Below are 17,776 nucleotides of genomic sequence, written 5' to 3'. Positions count from 1 at the left end.
CCTTTAATTTGCAAAAATTCAGCAAAATATCTGGATTTCCCTCAACCTCAAGATAAAGATGGTTGGCTGATTTTGCCTTCACCGTCGGCATCATGGCCCACATGAATGAACTGAATTCCAAACTACAAGGTAAGGGCCTTTTTGCACATCAGATGTACAGCCTTGTCAAAGCCTTCGGGGGAAAATTACTCCTCCTGACCCGCCAAGTAGAAGCCAACAATCTCACCCATCTTCCGACACTACTAGTCTGTTCCCTATCAGATGACCAGCGGGAGAAGTATTCATCGCTGTTGTGTGCTTTGAACGGTGAGTTTTCTCTCCGTTTTGAGGATTTCAAAATCTTGGAAAATTACATGCTGTTGGTTTCCTCTACATTCACCTTCAATGTGGATAACACTCCCACTGACCTGCAACTTGAGCTTATCGATCTTCAGTCTGATGCAATGATTGGAGAACTATTCAAAACAATGTCACTGATGAGGTTCTATGCATCTCTCGATGAACAAAACTTTCCAAAGATTAGGTGTCATGCTCAGAAGATGTTTGTACTGTTTGTATGTGAACAGACATTTTCAGTGATGAAATATAACAAGTCAAGGCACAGATCATCTCTTACTGACTCTCACCTTTCAGCAATTCTGCATATAGCGACGTCAGAAACTATACCTGACTTCGCTACTCTAGTCAATGCCCTTCAGAGACTTCATTCCTCACACTGACTAGTTTAAATGTAATGTTGAGCTCTCTCTCTCTCTTGTGTTTTTGTGCATACCCATTAATAATATATCTTCGGGATTGGTGTCCCGTCCACGGGATGGTTGAGCTAACGTAGGCTAATGTGATTAGCATGAGGTTGTAACATAGACATATCTGAAATTGTCAGAAAGCTTAAATTCTTGTTAATCTAACTGCACTGTCCAATTTACAGTAGCTATTACAGTGAAAGAATACCATGCTATTGTTTGGGGAGAGTGCACAATTTTGAACATGGAAAGTTATTAATCAACAAATTAGGAACATTTGGGCAGTCTTGATAAAACATTTTGAACAGAAATGCAATGGTTCATTGGATCAGTCTAAAACCTTGCACATACACTGCTGCCATCTAGTGGCCAAAATCTAAATTGTACCTTGGCTGGAATAATACATTATGGCCTTTCTCTTGCATTTCAAAGATGATGGTACCAAAAAAATACAAAAGAACGGTTGTTTTTTTTCTTTGTATTATCTTTTACCAGATCTATTGTGTTATATTCTCCTACATTCCTTTCACATTTCCACAAGTTTCCTTTTAAAATGGTACCAAGAATATGCATATCCTTGCTTCAGGGCCTGAGCTACAGGCAGTTAGATTTGGGTATGTCTTTTTAGGCGGAAATTGAAAAAAAGGGGCGGATCCTTAAGAGTTAACAAGAGTTCTGTCCGTGGTGCTGAATGCACAGTGTACTTTTCCCTCCATGTAGTTCATTGCATGTTTAATAATGAAAATACCTACCAAAAGGAGAACATCGATGTGGTTTATTTCTGTGCATGTTAAAAAAGTAAAATAAGTAGCATATCTGGACGGGATTTACAGTAGATATATCTGTTAACACAGTAGTCCTGTAATATGATTCTGGCCCACGATGGCAAAAATCTATTCTAATGTGGCCCTCTATGGAAAATAATTGCCCAGGCCTGTGCTACGTCATCCCAGCGGTGACAACCAATGAGAGCTGGGGTTTCTGGGATATCGTGTTCAAATCTAGAAAAAATATTGCATTTTTGCCAAAGGGTTCTCTAAAGACAATGTACACACAGTTACGCAGTGCAGGTTTAAAGAACGCGAAGCTTAGAAATAGCGCACACAGAGCAGATCTACAGCTTCTTAGACTTATTTTCAATGAGAATGACAGATCTATAACTCACATTTCTATGTGAATTTTTGGTTGTGTCACCCAAAAAGTTACAGCTTTAACTAACATTGGAACAGTGTGCTACACCACATTGCATTGCAATGCTGTTGACTTTGAATGTGCTGGAGTGTTGAAGACTTGCATCCGAACATCCCAGTAATTATTATAATTAGCAGAGGAACAGAAACAGCAATATGATTTAAAATAGACATTAAAACTCATACTGCAAAAAAAATCATGTCCTTGAGCAATATTAATGGAAGAATGCTTTTCAAACAGACTACGTATTATTAGGTCAGAGTTTTGTTTGTATGAATGCATGCAGTAGTCTATTGATCAGAAATGGCTTATACATTGACCTCGTCCCCAAGCTCAATTGGTTCAACAGAGAGAGAGCCGGCTTGGGGTACGAGATTACTTATACATAGGCTATTTTACTGGAATAAGTCATCTCATGAGTTTCTGCCAAACAGGTAAGATAATCAGGCCATGGTTAAAAATGATCAATTGTTCCTATTCTCATAGGACTTGTAGAGAATCTCTGTGTAACATACAATAAAATCAATTTGGAAGATATTGTGTGTGTGTGTGTGTGTGTGTGTGTGTGTGTGTGTGTGTAGGGAGGTGAGGGGGAACAGAAAATATCACCTCAGATCCCCTCAGCATGACTCTAAGCCCACACATGTTGCAGCTAGTCTGTCCCCATTGCCACTTGCATGGATGACAGATGAACAAATCTCCCTGACCCAATGAAAAACCCATCTCCTTTCACATTCAGCAGGCTCTCAGCAAATGGGGCTGCTATTTAGAGAAGATATGTGTCCCAAATGGCACCATAGCCCCTATTTAGTGAGTCCTATGGCCCTATGGGCCCTGGTCAAATGTAGTGCATAGGGAATAGGCTGCGATTTGGGATGGAGCCAAGGTCTTTGCGTCTTTGCTCCCCAAATGGCCCATGAACACATTAAGACGGCACAGATCAAATGGCTACATATTAGGAATTTTACAGAACCGTTTCAGGCTGGCCCGGACTGACTATAAATGTATCAATGTGATATCATCCTCTTTTTGGATAGAATTTAAGTTTATTTATGCATGGGTGTATCGTTGTGAGCTTTTACCACATAGGACTGTAAGTGTGATATTGAGAAGGTACTGCTACAGTACAGCATGTATAGATTAAGTGAATGGATCCTAGCACTGAACCTTGTGGGGCACCATAGGTTATGGACTCCTCCCATCTTTCCAATGAGGAGGTATTGCTTTCAGTTAGAAAGGAAGGTACAGTACATCCAAACATATTACAGAGGCAAGGGACTGCCTACAAACAGATAGAATGAACAATGACAAGCATTTACAGTAAATTGACGTAAATCGCAATGCACTCTGGATGATTTTAGGCATAACTGGTAAATGATACCATCAATTCCAAATTAACTTTAGTTTAACAGTACATTACTGTAAAAATGTGCTGTATTTCAAATGGTATTGTAATTCCACCCGACAGAATACAGTACCCTACTGTATTTTTGGAGCGCCAAAAAATGTTTGACCACTAGTGGGTGCATGATATTGTTGTTTCTGGCTCATTAACATGTTTTTAGGCATACCTTGTAAGAGGCTACATTTGTTGTACCGTTAGTGAGAGGGATGTTCCAGTTGCCTGTAAGTTACCTTAAAACAACGATACCAAAGATTACGGTAAGAGTATATGTTAACGTAAAATGGCTACAGTAGCATTATTGGTACAGTAAATCAGTTACAGTAACAGTATTGGATACCATAAAATACTGTACAGTAACATACGGCACCTTCATTAACGGTAACATACAGGCAACTGGCTGCCAGTAAGTTACCGTAAAGTGTCTGTTGAGACTATCAGCAAATGAGCAGACATTCGTGCGCTTTTTCCAGTAATATATTAATATAGGCAGCTTTTAAACAGGGCATGGTCAATACCAAATCAGTTATGATAGTAAAGTGTTATAACTCTTTCACCATGTGGCAAACCTGCACACAGTGCACAAATTACAGGGGATCATGGCCACCGAATGAGATGCAACAAAACTCAAACTTTCGTCAAACTTTAGTCTCTAACCATTTTCCTAGTTGTTTAAAATGCAATTGTGTACTGTTATGCTACAGTGTCAAATATGAAAATAAAAGCTTATTCCAAGTTAAACGAACACCCCCATATCTCTGACTTGGTTTAAACCAGTGACACAGTTGGTTTAGGTTCTTTCAATCGCATTCATCTCCTGTCTGCTTTTTTCTCTGTCTTTTTCTCTCCACTGGGCACAGACATCAATTCAATGTCTATTCCACGTTGGTTCAACGTAATTTCATTGAAATGACGTGGAAACAATGTTGATTCAACCAGTGTGTGCCCAGCTTCCGCTAGCGAACTTGCAACATTGTTTCAACTGAGCCCTCACAGTATTCTGCATGGATGAGCTCAGGACAGACACAGCTGTACTTGAATCCCGTATTTCAGGCCCTTTTCAGGTGTTCCGACTTTTCTTTTGACAAAAAAAGGTACATCTGGTAGCCTACTTTTTGAAGAGAATTGTTTGACAATCAGATGAGAACATCATGACTGCTTGTGTTAATGCCACATTAAATTGTAACGCATGTTTACCGTTAAAATACATGTCTTTACTATTAGGCCCATAAAAAAAAGTGCACGCCGCCAAATAGGAAATCCCGTCCAAAAAAATTACACCCCCGAATGTCACAGTATAATTCACACTCTGCCTGCATGTCCTATCTCGTATGTGAAATTAGTTAGCTGGGGGATCTTACTAACGACTCCATTGATCACCTGTGCTAAAGAAGCGAATGACTGTTGCCATAGAAACACAGTGTGTGTTTTATCTTTCACATAAACTATAGAGTGTTGTGCTGTGGTGTTGGGCTGTCTCTCTCAGGGCCTGTTTGGACATCTCCCCAGCCAAGTGTGAATAACAGGCTCCAGGAAAGCTCTTTTTGTGTGTGTGTGTGTGTGTGTGTGTGTGTGTGTGTGTGTGTGTGTGTGTGTGTGTGTGTGTGTGTGTGTGTGTGTGTGCATGCATGTGTCTATTTTTGTATGCATATGCACATGTGTGTGTACGGGAGCAGGAGCATTTTTGCGACACGTGCCATCGTGTTGAGGCCTATTTTTACACTGTTCAGGCTTAATTCAGATTAGTATTTAACAGTTAGTGAATATATCTATGTAGAGGGGGAATTCGACTGTGAGTTGCTTGGTCTTCAGTTGTCCCTCTGCATTCTTCCCACGTTTCTCCCATATTTAGCTCACCATAGGATTACATTTAGTACCAGAGTTAAAACCACTGTCTTCCATGCTTTCCTTACGGACAGTCATGGTTTTGATTTATTGCATTATGATGTATCGCTTTATTGCCCCTCTACCTTATACTATTTAGTCTCAACTGGTTTCAATTAGCCTTAAACAGCGTTGTTACTTGGAATTGCATAGTTACTTAAATAGCGTTGTTACTTGGAATTGCATAGTTACTTAAATAGCGTTGTTACTTAGTGCCCAAGGGGGGGGGGCACTGGTAATGATCAGAGATGATGACCAACCCAAACTAATCACTTAACTATTTGCTGAGTATACAGTACCTCTAGACTGGAAGTTAAATAGGCACTTGTAGTATCAATGAGGTAGATTGGAAAGCTTCATCCCTCACATCCAAGCCTGTGATATATACTGAGATGGTCACTGCACTTCTAATTGAATAATTCACATAATTCATATCTATAGTCTAGCTTTTTTTCTATACTCTGAATAAACCATTTAACCAAATTGCCATTGATATACTGTTTCATATCTTCAGACTCGATAGCATGGGATTAAATGTGACCATTGTGCTGTCACTGGGACTGGCTTTGTGGCTTTACTAAACAGGTAGTCTCTCGTGACAGCCTTAAAGGGGCAATCCGCAGTTGAAACAATAACAAAGCTTCCACAATACAGAGTAGAGCAATGATGAGTGACTGAGTCAAGCCACTGCAATAATGTGCTTCGCTACTCAACGTACGGTGTCACAAATAGGTTGGGATTGCTGTTCGAAAGATTTCAGAGTTAGTTTAATATTGTTAACCTAGACTCATAGCTCTATTTGATCAAGCCTACATTGCAATATTTATGTAGCATGTCAAATATAGTCTCGCGTGGCCATCCTTCCAAATCTCGTCTCGTGGGTCGTTCCAAGAATAGAGTACATTTTGCATCCCTTTGATTTTTTTAAGTAAGAATGTTGCATCAATATTGAATTGTACCCTTTAATATAGACCACATGGAAAGTTCAATACATTTTGATATGAATAAAGACTTGTTAAAGTGCAAAAAAAATGGATTTTGACATGTCCCTCATCCTATTTTTTCCGACATCTATTTTAAAATAGAAAACAAATATGAGTGCTTCTTATTGAAAAATTCAGATGGTTTTGTGCCTACTGAACAGGACCCAGAAGTATCTCGTTACCCATCAGCCGCCATGGTGCTCGAGGTAGAAGTTGCTCTCAACCACAGAAAAAGATGTCTGTTAGTGTGATCAACTGGGTATGAAAACGGGGTAATCGGCACTCCACAAACTGTTTTAGCCTACTGAGCTAAAGCCTTAGGAATAAGCTCAGGGAGCTAAAGTGAGTCTTCAGGTCTCAGACAAGGTTGCTAATTACCCATGTCCTTTACACCAGAAAGTGGCTAGTCTGGATAACTTCACTAATTGAAGACTCTTCCTTCTTCTTCCCCCAGACATGATGACTTGAAAGAGATGCTGGACAGCAACAAAGACTCCCTGAAGCTGGAAGCTATGAAGAGGATTGTGGCTGTGAGTACTGCTGTCTTCATCTCCACTGTCATCCACCACCATCGTCAACAACAAAAAACTCACTGGGTGAATCTCAGAAGTCTTTCCTTGATTACTCAGGTGGAGGCGAGAAATCAAGCACATGAGGAATCTTTGGAAAATACTTTCAATATTCTCTCTCTCTCTCTCTCTCAAAATAACCAAACGGGAGTAAAAAGAGAAACAGACTCAATACTTTCTAAGAGGATTCACTGTCACCTTGACACCTTCTGTCCATCATAAGAAATTACTCAAAAACCTTACTTTCAAATCTGTTTTCAGTGCTTTTGCTGTAATTTTGACATTTTCCACCCCATGTGCGAGGTAAAGTTTCAGATCTTACTCTTTGAGTAATTCTGATTTCTGTAAACACAGAAACTACTTTGGAAATCATAGATGGCATTTATCCTATATCCTTCTATATCTTATATCCTTCTGGTGGTTAATAAAGGGTCTTAGTCCTAGCTTCAACAACCATCAGTAGGCTTTAGTCTTCTAACTTGTGTGAGTTACCCTCCTGACTGTCCCAATTAGCACATACGTCAGTGGCACCCTTTGCATTTTCCAATCGACATCTATTATGAATACGGTAGCTTTTAAAATATTCATGACATTAATTATGTAATTGTAAAGGCAGAACAGTTTATTTTCTGGAGTACACTTTCTCTTTCCTCTTTCGCATAAATCATTTCCACCTCTGCTACTGTTGAAAATGTGCTTTCAATCGAAGAGGACATACTCCTGATAACAAGAATAGCCTGAGGTATTGAAGTTGAATATCTGCCATTCCTAAGACTGATCCCAGACGTCCCATAAAAGACGACAGCTGTAAGAGAAAGCGAGAGAATATTCATTATTGGTGTCAGTTTCTTACTACTGAAGCAGAGCAGCCGTCACTGCATAATTTATATCTGAGAATAGTTAGAGAGGTGGAGGGAAAAATGAAGCTAGGCTGAGTAAGTTTGTGGTCAAATATAAGTCTGTTCGACTGCGAATGTAGGTTGCCGCCACCAGTACTTTACACAAAGTATAAGGTTTCATGTTCAGCCTACTTTGACAAAAGGATAGGAGAATTGGTTAACATCTTTTAAAGCCATGCTATCTTAAAAAAAAAATAATATCATCACTGTATGTCTAAAAAAAAACACTGTGTGTGTTTATTTTATGAAAATAACTCCAAATACAGGTTTTATCATTTCGCTGAGCCTCCTGATATTTATTTTTATATACACAACCCTGATTGGCGGATATAATCGACTAGGCCAGGGGTGTCAAAAATACGACCCACGGGCCGGATCCGTCTGTGAGGGCGTCCAATCTGGCCCTCGTGTGGTACTTCAAAATATTTAAAACGAAATCGAAATTATGTAGAAATTACAATGGACCTCTATTCATACAGTTTCTTGACTGTTTACATCTCACTAATAATCACTCACTGCCAGTGAGCATAGAAAATTCCCCAAATAATAGATAGAGGACTATTTTTATCAAAAATGTTGATGGCTTTGGAAATATAACTAATTGTCAGTGCGGCCAAATGTGGCCCCCAGGGCAAAATGAGTTTGACACCCAGGTCTAGACTCTAGTGTCTACCCTGCTTACCCCTTCAAAGTAGGAGGATACATATGCAAATTAAATATGCGATGTCATGCTGTGGGCCAAAAACTCCATCCCACTTGAACAGGCTGAAATTCTGGGTGTTTCTTTTTTACACTAAAAGGGCATCATCATTTTCAACCTCATAGTGTGGAAATACCATAACAAATCTGAAATCTCTGACTCATTCTTTGACTGTCTGTCAAAGTACGCACTTTCTTCACTTGAGGTCAGGGCTTTGTGATGGCCACTCCAATACCTTGACTTTGTTGTCCTTAAGCCATTTTGCCACAATTTTGGAAGTATGCTTGGGGTCATTGTCCATTTGGAAGACACATTTTGCGACCAAGCTTTAACTTCCTGACTGATGTCTTGAGATGTTGCTTCAATATATCCACATCATTTTCCTTCTTCATGATGCCGTCTATTTTGGGAAGTGCACCAGTCCCTCCTGCAGCAAAGCACCCCCACAACATGATGCTGCCACCCCCGTGCTTCATGGTTGGGGTGGTATTCTTCAGCTTGCAAGCCTCTCCCTTTTTCAGTTGTATTTTTGTTTTATCAGACGAGAGGACATGTCTCCAAAAAGTACGATCTTTGTCCCAATGTGCAGTTGCAAACCGTAGTCTGGCTTTTTTATGGCGGTTTTGGAGCAGTGGCTTCTTCCTTGCTGAGCGGCCTTTCAGGTTATGTCGATATAGGACTTGTTTTACTGTGGATATAGATACTTTTGTACCTGTTTCCTCCAGCATCTTCACAAGGTCCTTTGCTGTTGTTCTGGGATTGATTTGCACTTTTCGCACAAAGGTACGTATATCTCTATGAGACAGAACACGTCTCCTTCCTGAGCGGTGTGACGGCTGCATGGTCCCATGGTGTTTATACTTGCGTGCTATTGTTTGTACAGATAAACGTGGTACCTTCAAGCGTTTGGAAATTGCTCCCAAGGATGAACCAGTCTTGTGGAGGTCTTCAATTTTTTTTTCTGAGGTCTTGGCTGATTTCTTCTGATTTTCCCATGATGTCAAGCAAAGAGGCACTGAGTTTGAAGGTAGGCCTTTAAATACATCCACAGGTACACCTCCAATTGACTCAAATGATGTCAATTAGCCTATCAGAAGCTTCTAAAGCCATGACATCGTTTTCTGGAATTTCCAAAGCTGTTTCAAGGCACAGTCAACTTAGTGTATGTAAACTTCTGAGCAACTGGAATTGTGATACAGTGAATTATAAGTGAAATAATCTGTTCCACAGGAGGCTGCTGATTGGAAAACGGCTCATAATAATTGCAAGAACGGTGCAAATGGATCAACCACATGGAAACCGTGTATTTGATACCATTCCACTATTCCGCTCCAGCCATTACCACTAGCCCAACCTCCCCAATTAAGGTGCCACCAACCTCCTGTGGCGGGTTCACAATTTTACCTTTTCTGAGATCTCTGCCAAGCAATGAGGAAAGGAGCTGACCTAATCCTAATTCCGGGGGCAACAATGGTAGCTAGCTATAACAGGTGTCCTTCGCCCCTGCCTGTTTGGCAGTGTTTTCCCGCAGCTCTGTTAACGACGGCAAGGGCAGGTGTTCGGCAGGCGGGAGCGAAGGACACTGTGTGCTAGCTTAGCCAGCTAGTCCTAAATAGGACTCTGGTACACGACATGTGGGGGCGACACCATGTGCTAGTTAGCTAACTAGTAAGCTAGCATACTGTGTCACAAGCACACAGTGTCGCACCTGCTGTGTACCAGAGTAGTTAGCAGTAGGCGGGGACAACATTGGTTGACAGTATCCTTCGCCCAAACCTGTCGGGCACGGTTTCTCCGCTACAAAGCAGGCGGGGGTTACACAATCTGCTAGCTAACTAGCAAGCAAGCACATGGTGTCGCTGACTAGCAAACTAGTGTAACAGTGTTGCTTCCGTGCCTCTCCTCGCCCCAACCTGGGCTCGAACCATGGACCCTCTGCACACATCAACAACTGACACCCTCAAAGCATCATTACCTATCGCTCCACAAAAGCCGCGGCCCTTGCAGACCAAGGGAAACAACTACTTCAAGGTCTCAGAGCGAGTGACGTCACCGATTGAAACGCTATTAGTGCGCACCCCGCTAACCATTGCACACCGGTTACACTAGCTAGTTAGCTAGCACATGGTGTTGCTCCAGCCTCCCGCCTGCTGTACTAGCTGGAGACGGGGCAACCGGTAGACCGTGTCCTCTTGACCCTGCCTGTCGGGCACTGTTTTCCTGCAGTTCTGTTAACGACGGTGAGGGCAGACGTGAGTGAAGGACACTCAGATAATACTTTTATTTCCCTTTTGACCCACATTCAAAATGTCACACAAGCATGAAGATGTTGTGCTTGAGGGGGGACGTTAATGTAGGAACCAATGGGGTGCTCGAGGGGGGTTGTTCATGAAGGAACCAATGGGTTGCTCGAGGGGGGGTGGGGCATTCCCACAGATGCAAGAATGCCCACATGCAGGAACGCCTCGAATTGTTGGCAATTTTGAAAACTGCCGGTGTGTTGTGTTTTATGAGCAGCCCCCTCCTGCGTGTGTTGTGTTTTATGAGCAGCCCCCTCCTGCGTTTGTTGTGTTTTATGTGCAGCCCCCTCCTGCGTGTGTTGTTGCATAAACTGGTGGCTTTTTCCTCTTTGATGGGCAGAGATCTCAGAAAAGGTCAAATTGTGAACCCGCGACCCAAATGTATCATATATAATGTGTATGCCATATCTCACAATCGATTGTACTTGCCCAATTTAGTATTTTTGTTGTGACAGAACGTTTATATTTTTCGTAGATTTGTGTTTTGCGAAGATTTATCTAGTAGTGCAGTGAGTGGCGGGCTGTATTAACCCTGTGACGACCTGGTCTCAGAGCATTTCGTATTATTCTGTATGCAATTCCGAGAAACTCCATTTGGTATGATATGTTACGTTTGGTATGGTTACATAAAACAGGTGATTATTTAAGTCAAAAACGATAGGAGGGTGGTTGGTCTGTGTGGGTGAACGTCTAGCAAGCCAAACGTTCCGAGTTCGAATTTCATCACGGGTAACTGTTGCATTTTAGATAATTACCAACATTTCAACCACTTCCTACTTTTTTAGTTACTTTGCATTAACCCTCAAATCTCATCACAGACAACTTTAGCATTTTGGCTAATTAGCAACTTTTCAACTACTTAGCATGTTAAGTAACCCTTCCCCTAACCATAACCTTAGTGCTTCACCTAACCTTAACCCTTTTAGCTAACCTTAACCCTTTAACCTAACTCCCAAACTTAACCCTAACCCCTAGCCTAGCTAACTTTAGCCAGATAGCTAATGTTAGCCACCTTGCACCTTGCTAGAATTTGCCGTTATCCCCCTTCAACTCAAGAGCCGATGGTGACAATCTTGGAAGATTTTAGTGTTTCAAGCAGGATGTGGCTGTGTATGATGATGTCATATTGCTGGGTTTACCTTTAAAGCTGGAATCCTTATTTGCTGAAACTGCCACGTCAGTTTGGGATATCACAACAACAAAGTTACTGCAAACAACAAACAAACAGTTTTTTTTCTCTCGAACATCATTGCCTACGCAATAGAACAGCAGAATATGTACTACAGTGGAGGCTGGTGGGAGAAGCTATAGGAGGTCGGGCTCATTGTAATGTCTAGAACTGAATACATTTTACCATATCAAACATATGAAATCGTGTTTGACTCCATTCCACGTGGACATAATATCTTTAAAGCCCACACTGTCATTTGAGATTCAGGCTACTGTCTGCTGCTATGCATTTGAGTGTTCATAGTTTCTCACTAATCCAATAACATACGGCTAAATTGATGGTTTTGACAATGCAGTCCAGTGTGTGACCGTTCTGTACTGGGTTTGTGATCCCCAGATGATCGCCAGAGGGAAGAATGCCTCGGACCTCTTTCCAGCAGTGGTGAAGAATGTGGCCTGCAAGAACATCGAGGTAAGTCTTGGAGCCAGCCAGCCATCCCACATATACTGTAGCATGAAGTTGAGGTCACATATACATTTATTTTTCAGCGGGGTATTGGCTGGCCCGAGTGTTACTTTTTAGATCTTTGAGCCGTGCATAGGCCTATATATCAAACTGTTAATACCTTCATTGGAGAAATTGCCCGTTATTTTCATTTTGTAAACTATCTCAAGCAGACAATGAAGCAAACAATATAGAGGCACAAGAGTAGTTGAAGGCTTGGCAATGTTTAGGTTGTCTTGCATCCAGAGTGAATATTGCTCTGTTTCATGTGAAACAAAGTGTGGATGCGAGGCAAATATTAAGGTGATGGTTTCGCTTATAGACTGCCTATGAATGGCAATGAATAGAAGCATTGTAGATTGATAATTGGCAGGTTTTGGGTAATATATCCAAAGGCGTGTTGTACCGTCATGTCTCAAGTCCCCCCCCCCCCCCCTCTCTCCTCTTCCCCGACCTCTTCACTATCTCAGGTGAAGAAGCTGGTCTATGTGTACCTGGTGCGCTATGCTGAGGAGCAGCAGGATCTGGCTCTGCTCTCCATTTCAACCTTTCAGAGAGGCCTGAAGGTCAGTCACCTTGCCCATAACCACAGATCTAGCATTAGATATCCTACCCCTGATCCTAACCTTAACCATTGGAGGGAGACAAAGATATCTGACCCTAGACCTGTGGTCAGAGGCAACTTCTATCTACTCCTCTGGAGTAAAAGGGGTCCATTGAGTTGGGAACATGTGACATGATCCTATGGTGTTGTTATGACAAGACAAAGATAGTTCTATTGTCAAAGTCGTAAGATCATTATTTATTTATTCACACACAGACACATACACAGCAGGAGCAGGGGATTTCTCTCCAGCCATTTTACAACAACCATCTGTTTCACCTGCTCTCCTACTGAAGCTGAGAGGAGATACTAGAGGAGGTTAATAAAAAATAGCTAGGTCTCTCCTCTCTCTCTCCTTTCCATTTACAGTGTTCACCTCTTTTATCTTTCCCTTCCACTCTTTCTCTCTCACAGATTAATAGCCAATCGATAGTTAATTCTGAGATTAGAGTTCTCGTTTTTTTGTCACTCTATCCTCGCTGCCACACGTAAGGCTGCTGCTAGGTCCAACTAGGTCCAAAAAGTTGGAAGCTTGATACATGTAGCATATCAGTAGGTTTCTCCATGATCGATGGTCATGGTGTTTTTGACACTTCACTGAATTCACGCTGGACCTACAGAGCCTCCCAGCAGTAAAGAATGTCCATATGTATAATAAAGGAAGTAATTGAGTTAATAAGAAATGTCTTGTCATTCAATGATCTCTTAACATGTCTCTTAAATCTTTCTCTCTCTCTCTCTCTCTCTCTGTGTCTCTGACTCTCTCTGTCTCTTTCTAGGACCCTAACCAGTTGATCCGGGCCAGTGCTCTGCGTGTGCTCTCCAGCATCAGAGTCACCATTATTGTCCCTATCATGATGCTGGCCATCAAAGAGGCTGCCTCTGACATGTCCCCCTATGTGAGGAAGACGGCCGCTCACGCCATCCCCAAACTCTACAGGTATAACATGGGGGGGGGGGTGTCTGTACGAGAGAGAAAGAGATATAGACAGAAAGAGAGAGATAGAATCCTTGTCTTCCTGACACATGTCTCTTGTCTCCTCTCAGCTTGGACCCAGAGCAGAAGGACTGTCTGATTGAGGTCATTGAGAAGCTCCTGGCTGATAAAACCACAGTAGGTTAAATATTTCCCGTTAGCCAACTCTGTATGCCCTTTACAAGGGAAACTATAACTGAAAACTTAAGCTCAGGTAAACCCATATTCTGCTTTGGACTATTGGTGGAATTACAAGCTTGCGTGAATGGTACCATATCAGGTTGTGTTAAGTGTGAAAATTATACTTATGTGCCAATTTTCATGCCTCTGCCAAAGTCAACATATGGCCATTTTTTGAGCTTATGGTATCTACAGGACTTACAGAATTTCTCTCCCTTTGACTGTGCCTCAAGCTAGTGGCAGGTAGTGTTGTCATGGCCTTTGAGGAGGTGTGTCCTGAGCGCATAGACCTGATCCATAAGAACTACCGTAAGCTGTGCAACCTGCTGATCGACGTGGAGGAGTGGGGTCAGGTGGTCATCATCAACATGCTCACTCGCTACGCCCGGACGCAGTTCCTCAACCCCAACATGAACGTGAGTACAGCAGGTCCCCACATACTGTGTCTTCGTGGTTGTGTGTTTGTTTGTGTGTGGGTGTACAGTTTGTGTGTGGGTGCACGCGTGCGTGTGTGCGTGTGTGTCTGTGTTACTTCACTCATCCCTCCCTCTCTCTATAGGAATCCCTGTTGGAGGAGGGTGGTGGAGAGAAGGCCTTCTATGGCTCTGATAATGATGATGACACCGATGATGAGGAAGACAAAGAGGAGAAGGAGAAGAAGAAGACTGAGGCGACTGCCGTTGTCAAGAGGAAGCCTTACGTCATGGACCCAGACCACCGGCTACTGCTGAGGAATACCAAGCCCCTACTGCAGAGTCGAAACGCAGCAGTGAGTATAATACAACTATTACTACTGCTACGACTTCTACTACTACCAGTACTACTACTACTACTACTACTACTACTATTCTAATTATTATTTCTCTCTTCTTCCTTCTCTCTTCTCTCTAGGTGGTGATGGCTGTGGCTCAGCTATATTTCCACCTGGCACCCAAAGCGGAGGTAGGAGTCATTGCCAAGGCTCTGGTCCGCCTCATGAGGAGTCACAGGTCAGTGTCACATGTCTTTCCCATTGTCTTCCCAGAGATGGAGTCATTGTAACCGATGTGTTGCCATGAACTATCTATACTCAGTACAGAGTCGTCATGCTATATGACGTGAGACAGTGCTCTCTTTCCATTAGAGAAACTCAACACCCTGTTCTAAATTTGTTAGAGAATTCTCTTATCTACTACATTGTCATAACTTCTATGGTTATATTAGTGTCATTCATTTACATATGTAGGGTTTTAATTTGACCAGTTTCTCACAGCAGCAAAATAATCCTGCAACAGGAAATGGGAATTATTATGTGGATAATAATTAATGGACATTTTTGTAGGGGTTGATCAATTTTTCATTAGAGCAAATCAAGTCTGACATTTTAGAGGAAATTACTAACTTTAGAAGCCTTTTTAAACCTTGTATACACAACAGGGTATCAAATTAAGATCCTACACCGGTAAATCAGACTTTTTATATTGTTTGAATGTGTTTGAATATTATTAATATAACTCTAATCTAAAGTTCACATGAATGGGACCATAGAAAAGAACAGGCACAAACAGTAAACAATGTCACAAAAAGCAAGGAAATTGCTGTGTCTCATCCTGGCCGTCTGGCACCTGCTCTTTAGTTTATTTATGGTGTTGTGGAGCTGCGTGCACAGTGATGAGGTCATCAGTCAGCAACGAGGAAATGTCACCATGAAATTGCTCAGAGAACAGGCTACATCCATCTGCCTAGGGATGACTTCAGTATTGTCACCATGTGACGTGACAACAGCTACACCTCATTGTGTGTGTGTGTGTGTGTGTGTGTGTGTGTGGAGAGGCAGCTGCATGTAATTAATTATATTATTGTTCTCTCTCACTCCCCCCCCCTCTATCCCCATGTAGTGAAGTGCAATATGTCGTCCTTCAGAATGTGGCAACGATGTCCATCAAGAGAAGGGTGAGTCATAACTCCAACAATATCTCCAAAGGGTGCAAAAGGGGGCTGTATTGAATGGTAAAATGGATTCAAAATTGTTTAGGGACTGATTGTTTGGAACCGAGGAGGTACTGCATGGGGTCTGCAGCACGATCTAAAATTATACATGTTATTTGTCTCTGTGTTTCCCAGGGGATGTTTGAGCCCTATCTGAAGAGTTTCTACATCCGCTCCACAGACCCAACCCAGATTAAAGTCCTCAAGGTGACCAAACACTTCTCACATTGACATGCCTTCCTTTCATGTTACAGTATGCTGCAACACGTTGAAATTTCAGAACTTTAATTATAGTCTTGATTGTTTTGACAGCTGGAGGTTTTGACCAATTTGGCCAACGAGACAAACATATCCACCATCCTGAGAGAATTTCAGGTATAGTAAAATGGATAATACTTCTGGTTAGCTTGACTGCCATTCGTGATAAGGATGATAATTTGTTTTGCTTTCCTGTGTATTTGGATACATTTGTCACTCGGGGTACATGGAGGTACAGTACAGGCCTGCCTACAGTGGGTTAACTTCCTTCCATGTTTTCTCTCTGGCAGACGTACATTAAAAGCAATGATAAGGACTTTGTGGCAGCCACCATCCAGGCCATCGGCCGCTGTGCCACCAACATTGGGGAGGTGAGAGACACCTGTCTCAACGGCCTGGTGCAGTTGCTCTCCAACCGCGATGGTGAGTAGACCTCACACTCTTCCCGTTCAGACATGCATGACATTTTTGCATTATCATTGAGACTTCTTTTACACCAATCCATAGTTTGGCAATAGTCCAGATGCAAGTCTATTCATGCAACGCAGCCCTCAGGGCCATGCCGGACCACTAAGTCCATACATAGCATGTACATAGTTGCCACCGTTAATAAACAGCGAGAGTATGCAAGATGTCAACAGTTAAAAAAGGAAAAGAGCCCACAAAAAAAGTGAAAAACAAATAAATCAACGGTCTTAATAATTCAGCATTATCCCCGTGATTTTATTTCTTCTCTTTTGTTCTTCTTACAGTAACTATTAACAGTTGAACAGGGGGAGGATCGTTTTTTCCACTTTGACCATTAAACAAAATCGGATCTTAACACTGTTATATACTCATTTCAACCAAATCTTTACGATTGTATTTTTCATAGTCTCAGAGAAAAGGTCAGTCTCTCCATCACCAAGATCTCATGTCCAATCATCGACCACGGGTGCCTCTTGTTGTAACCATTTTTTAGTCAGTGCTTTCTTACTCGCTACTCGAAGTATCCCAATCAAGTGTTTGTCTAAAGCATCGCTGAGATCTAATGTAATGCAGCCTAAATAGAGGACCTCCCCTCTGAATGGGACATCAACACTAAATACGGCTTCCATGCATTTATGGACATCCTGCCAGTATGGAACAAGCTTAGGGCATTCCCAAAAGATGTGGTAATGGTTTGCTTCATTAGGCCCTCATAATCTCCAACACTCCATTCCATTACCCTGATGTGTTTTCTTCAGAGTGTTAAAGAACTGCATCATAATTTTCCATCCCAATTCCCCACAATTTAAATAGCTTGTTGATTTCCATTGTAATTGGCATAGGGTTTTCCACTCATCCACAGAGATGACCATGTTACCCTCCCTTTCCCATTTCTCCTTTTATATACAGTATAGTGTATTTTCAGATTTGTACTTTAAGAAGTTATTGTATAGTCTGGAGATAGTTTTGCGGCATG

At 41.9% G+C, this 17,776-nt stretch overlaps 1 protein-coding gene across 13 annotated transcripts in view; it reads left to right on the top strand.

The window, feature by feature from the left end:
- Positions 1-17,776, top strand: part of ap3b2 (adaptor related protein complex 3 subunit beta 2) — a 105,105-nt gene that overhangs the window by 52,152 nt on the left and 35,177 nt on the right. For all 13 annotated transcript variants that reach the window (XM_029758429.1, XM_029758427.1, XM_029758428.1 and 10 more), the window contains exons 2-13: positions 6,658-6,733; positions 12,239-12,313; positions 12,817-12,912; positions 13,730-13,890; positions 13,998-14,064; positions 14,340-14,522; positions 14,666-14,875; positions 14,998-15,095; positions 15,984-16,038; positions 16,210-16,281; positions 16,387-16,449; positions 16,623-16,755. In XM_029758429.1, coding sequence (XP_029614289.1) covers positions 6,658-6,733; positions 12,239-12,313; positions 12,817-12,912; positions 13,730-13,890; positions 13,998-14,064; positions 14,340-14,522; positions 14,666-14,875; positions 14,998-15,095; positions 15,984-16,038; positions 16,210-16,281; positions 16,387-16,449; positions 16,623-16,755 — 1,289 coding nt within the window. The remainder of the gene's footprint in view (positions 1-6,657; positions 6,734-12,238; positions 12,314-12,816; positions 12,913-13,729; positions 13,891-13,997; positions 14,065-14,339; positions 14,523-14,665; positions 14,876-14,997; positions 15,096-15,983; positions 16,039-16,209; positions 16,282-16,386; positions 16,450-16,622; positions 16,756-17,776) is intronic.

This window comes from Salmo trutta, chromosome 7, assembly GCF_901001165.1.
Source record: "Salmo trutta chromosome 7, fSalTru1.1, whole genome shotgun sequence".
NCBI classification, from domain to species: Eukaryota; Metazoa; Chordata; class Actinopteri; order Salmoniformes; family Salmonidae; genus Salmo; species Salmo trutta.
Note: the sequence above shows the minus strand (reverse complement) of the source record. Positions and strands in the feature narration are given on the sequence as shown.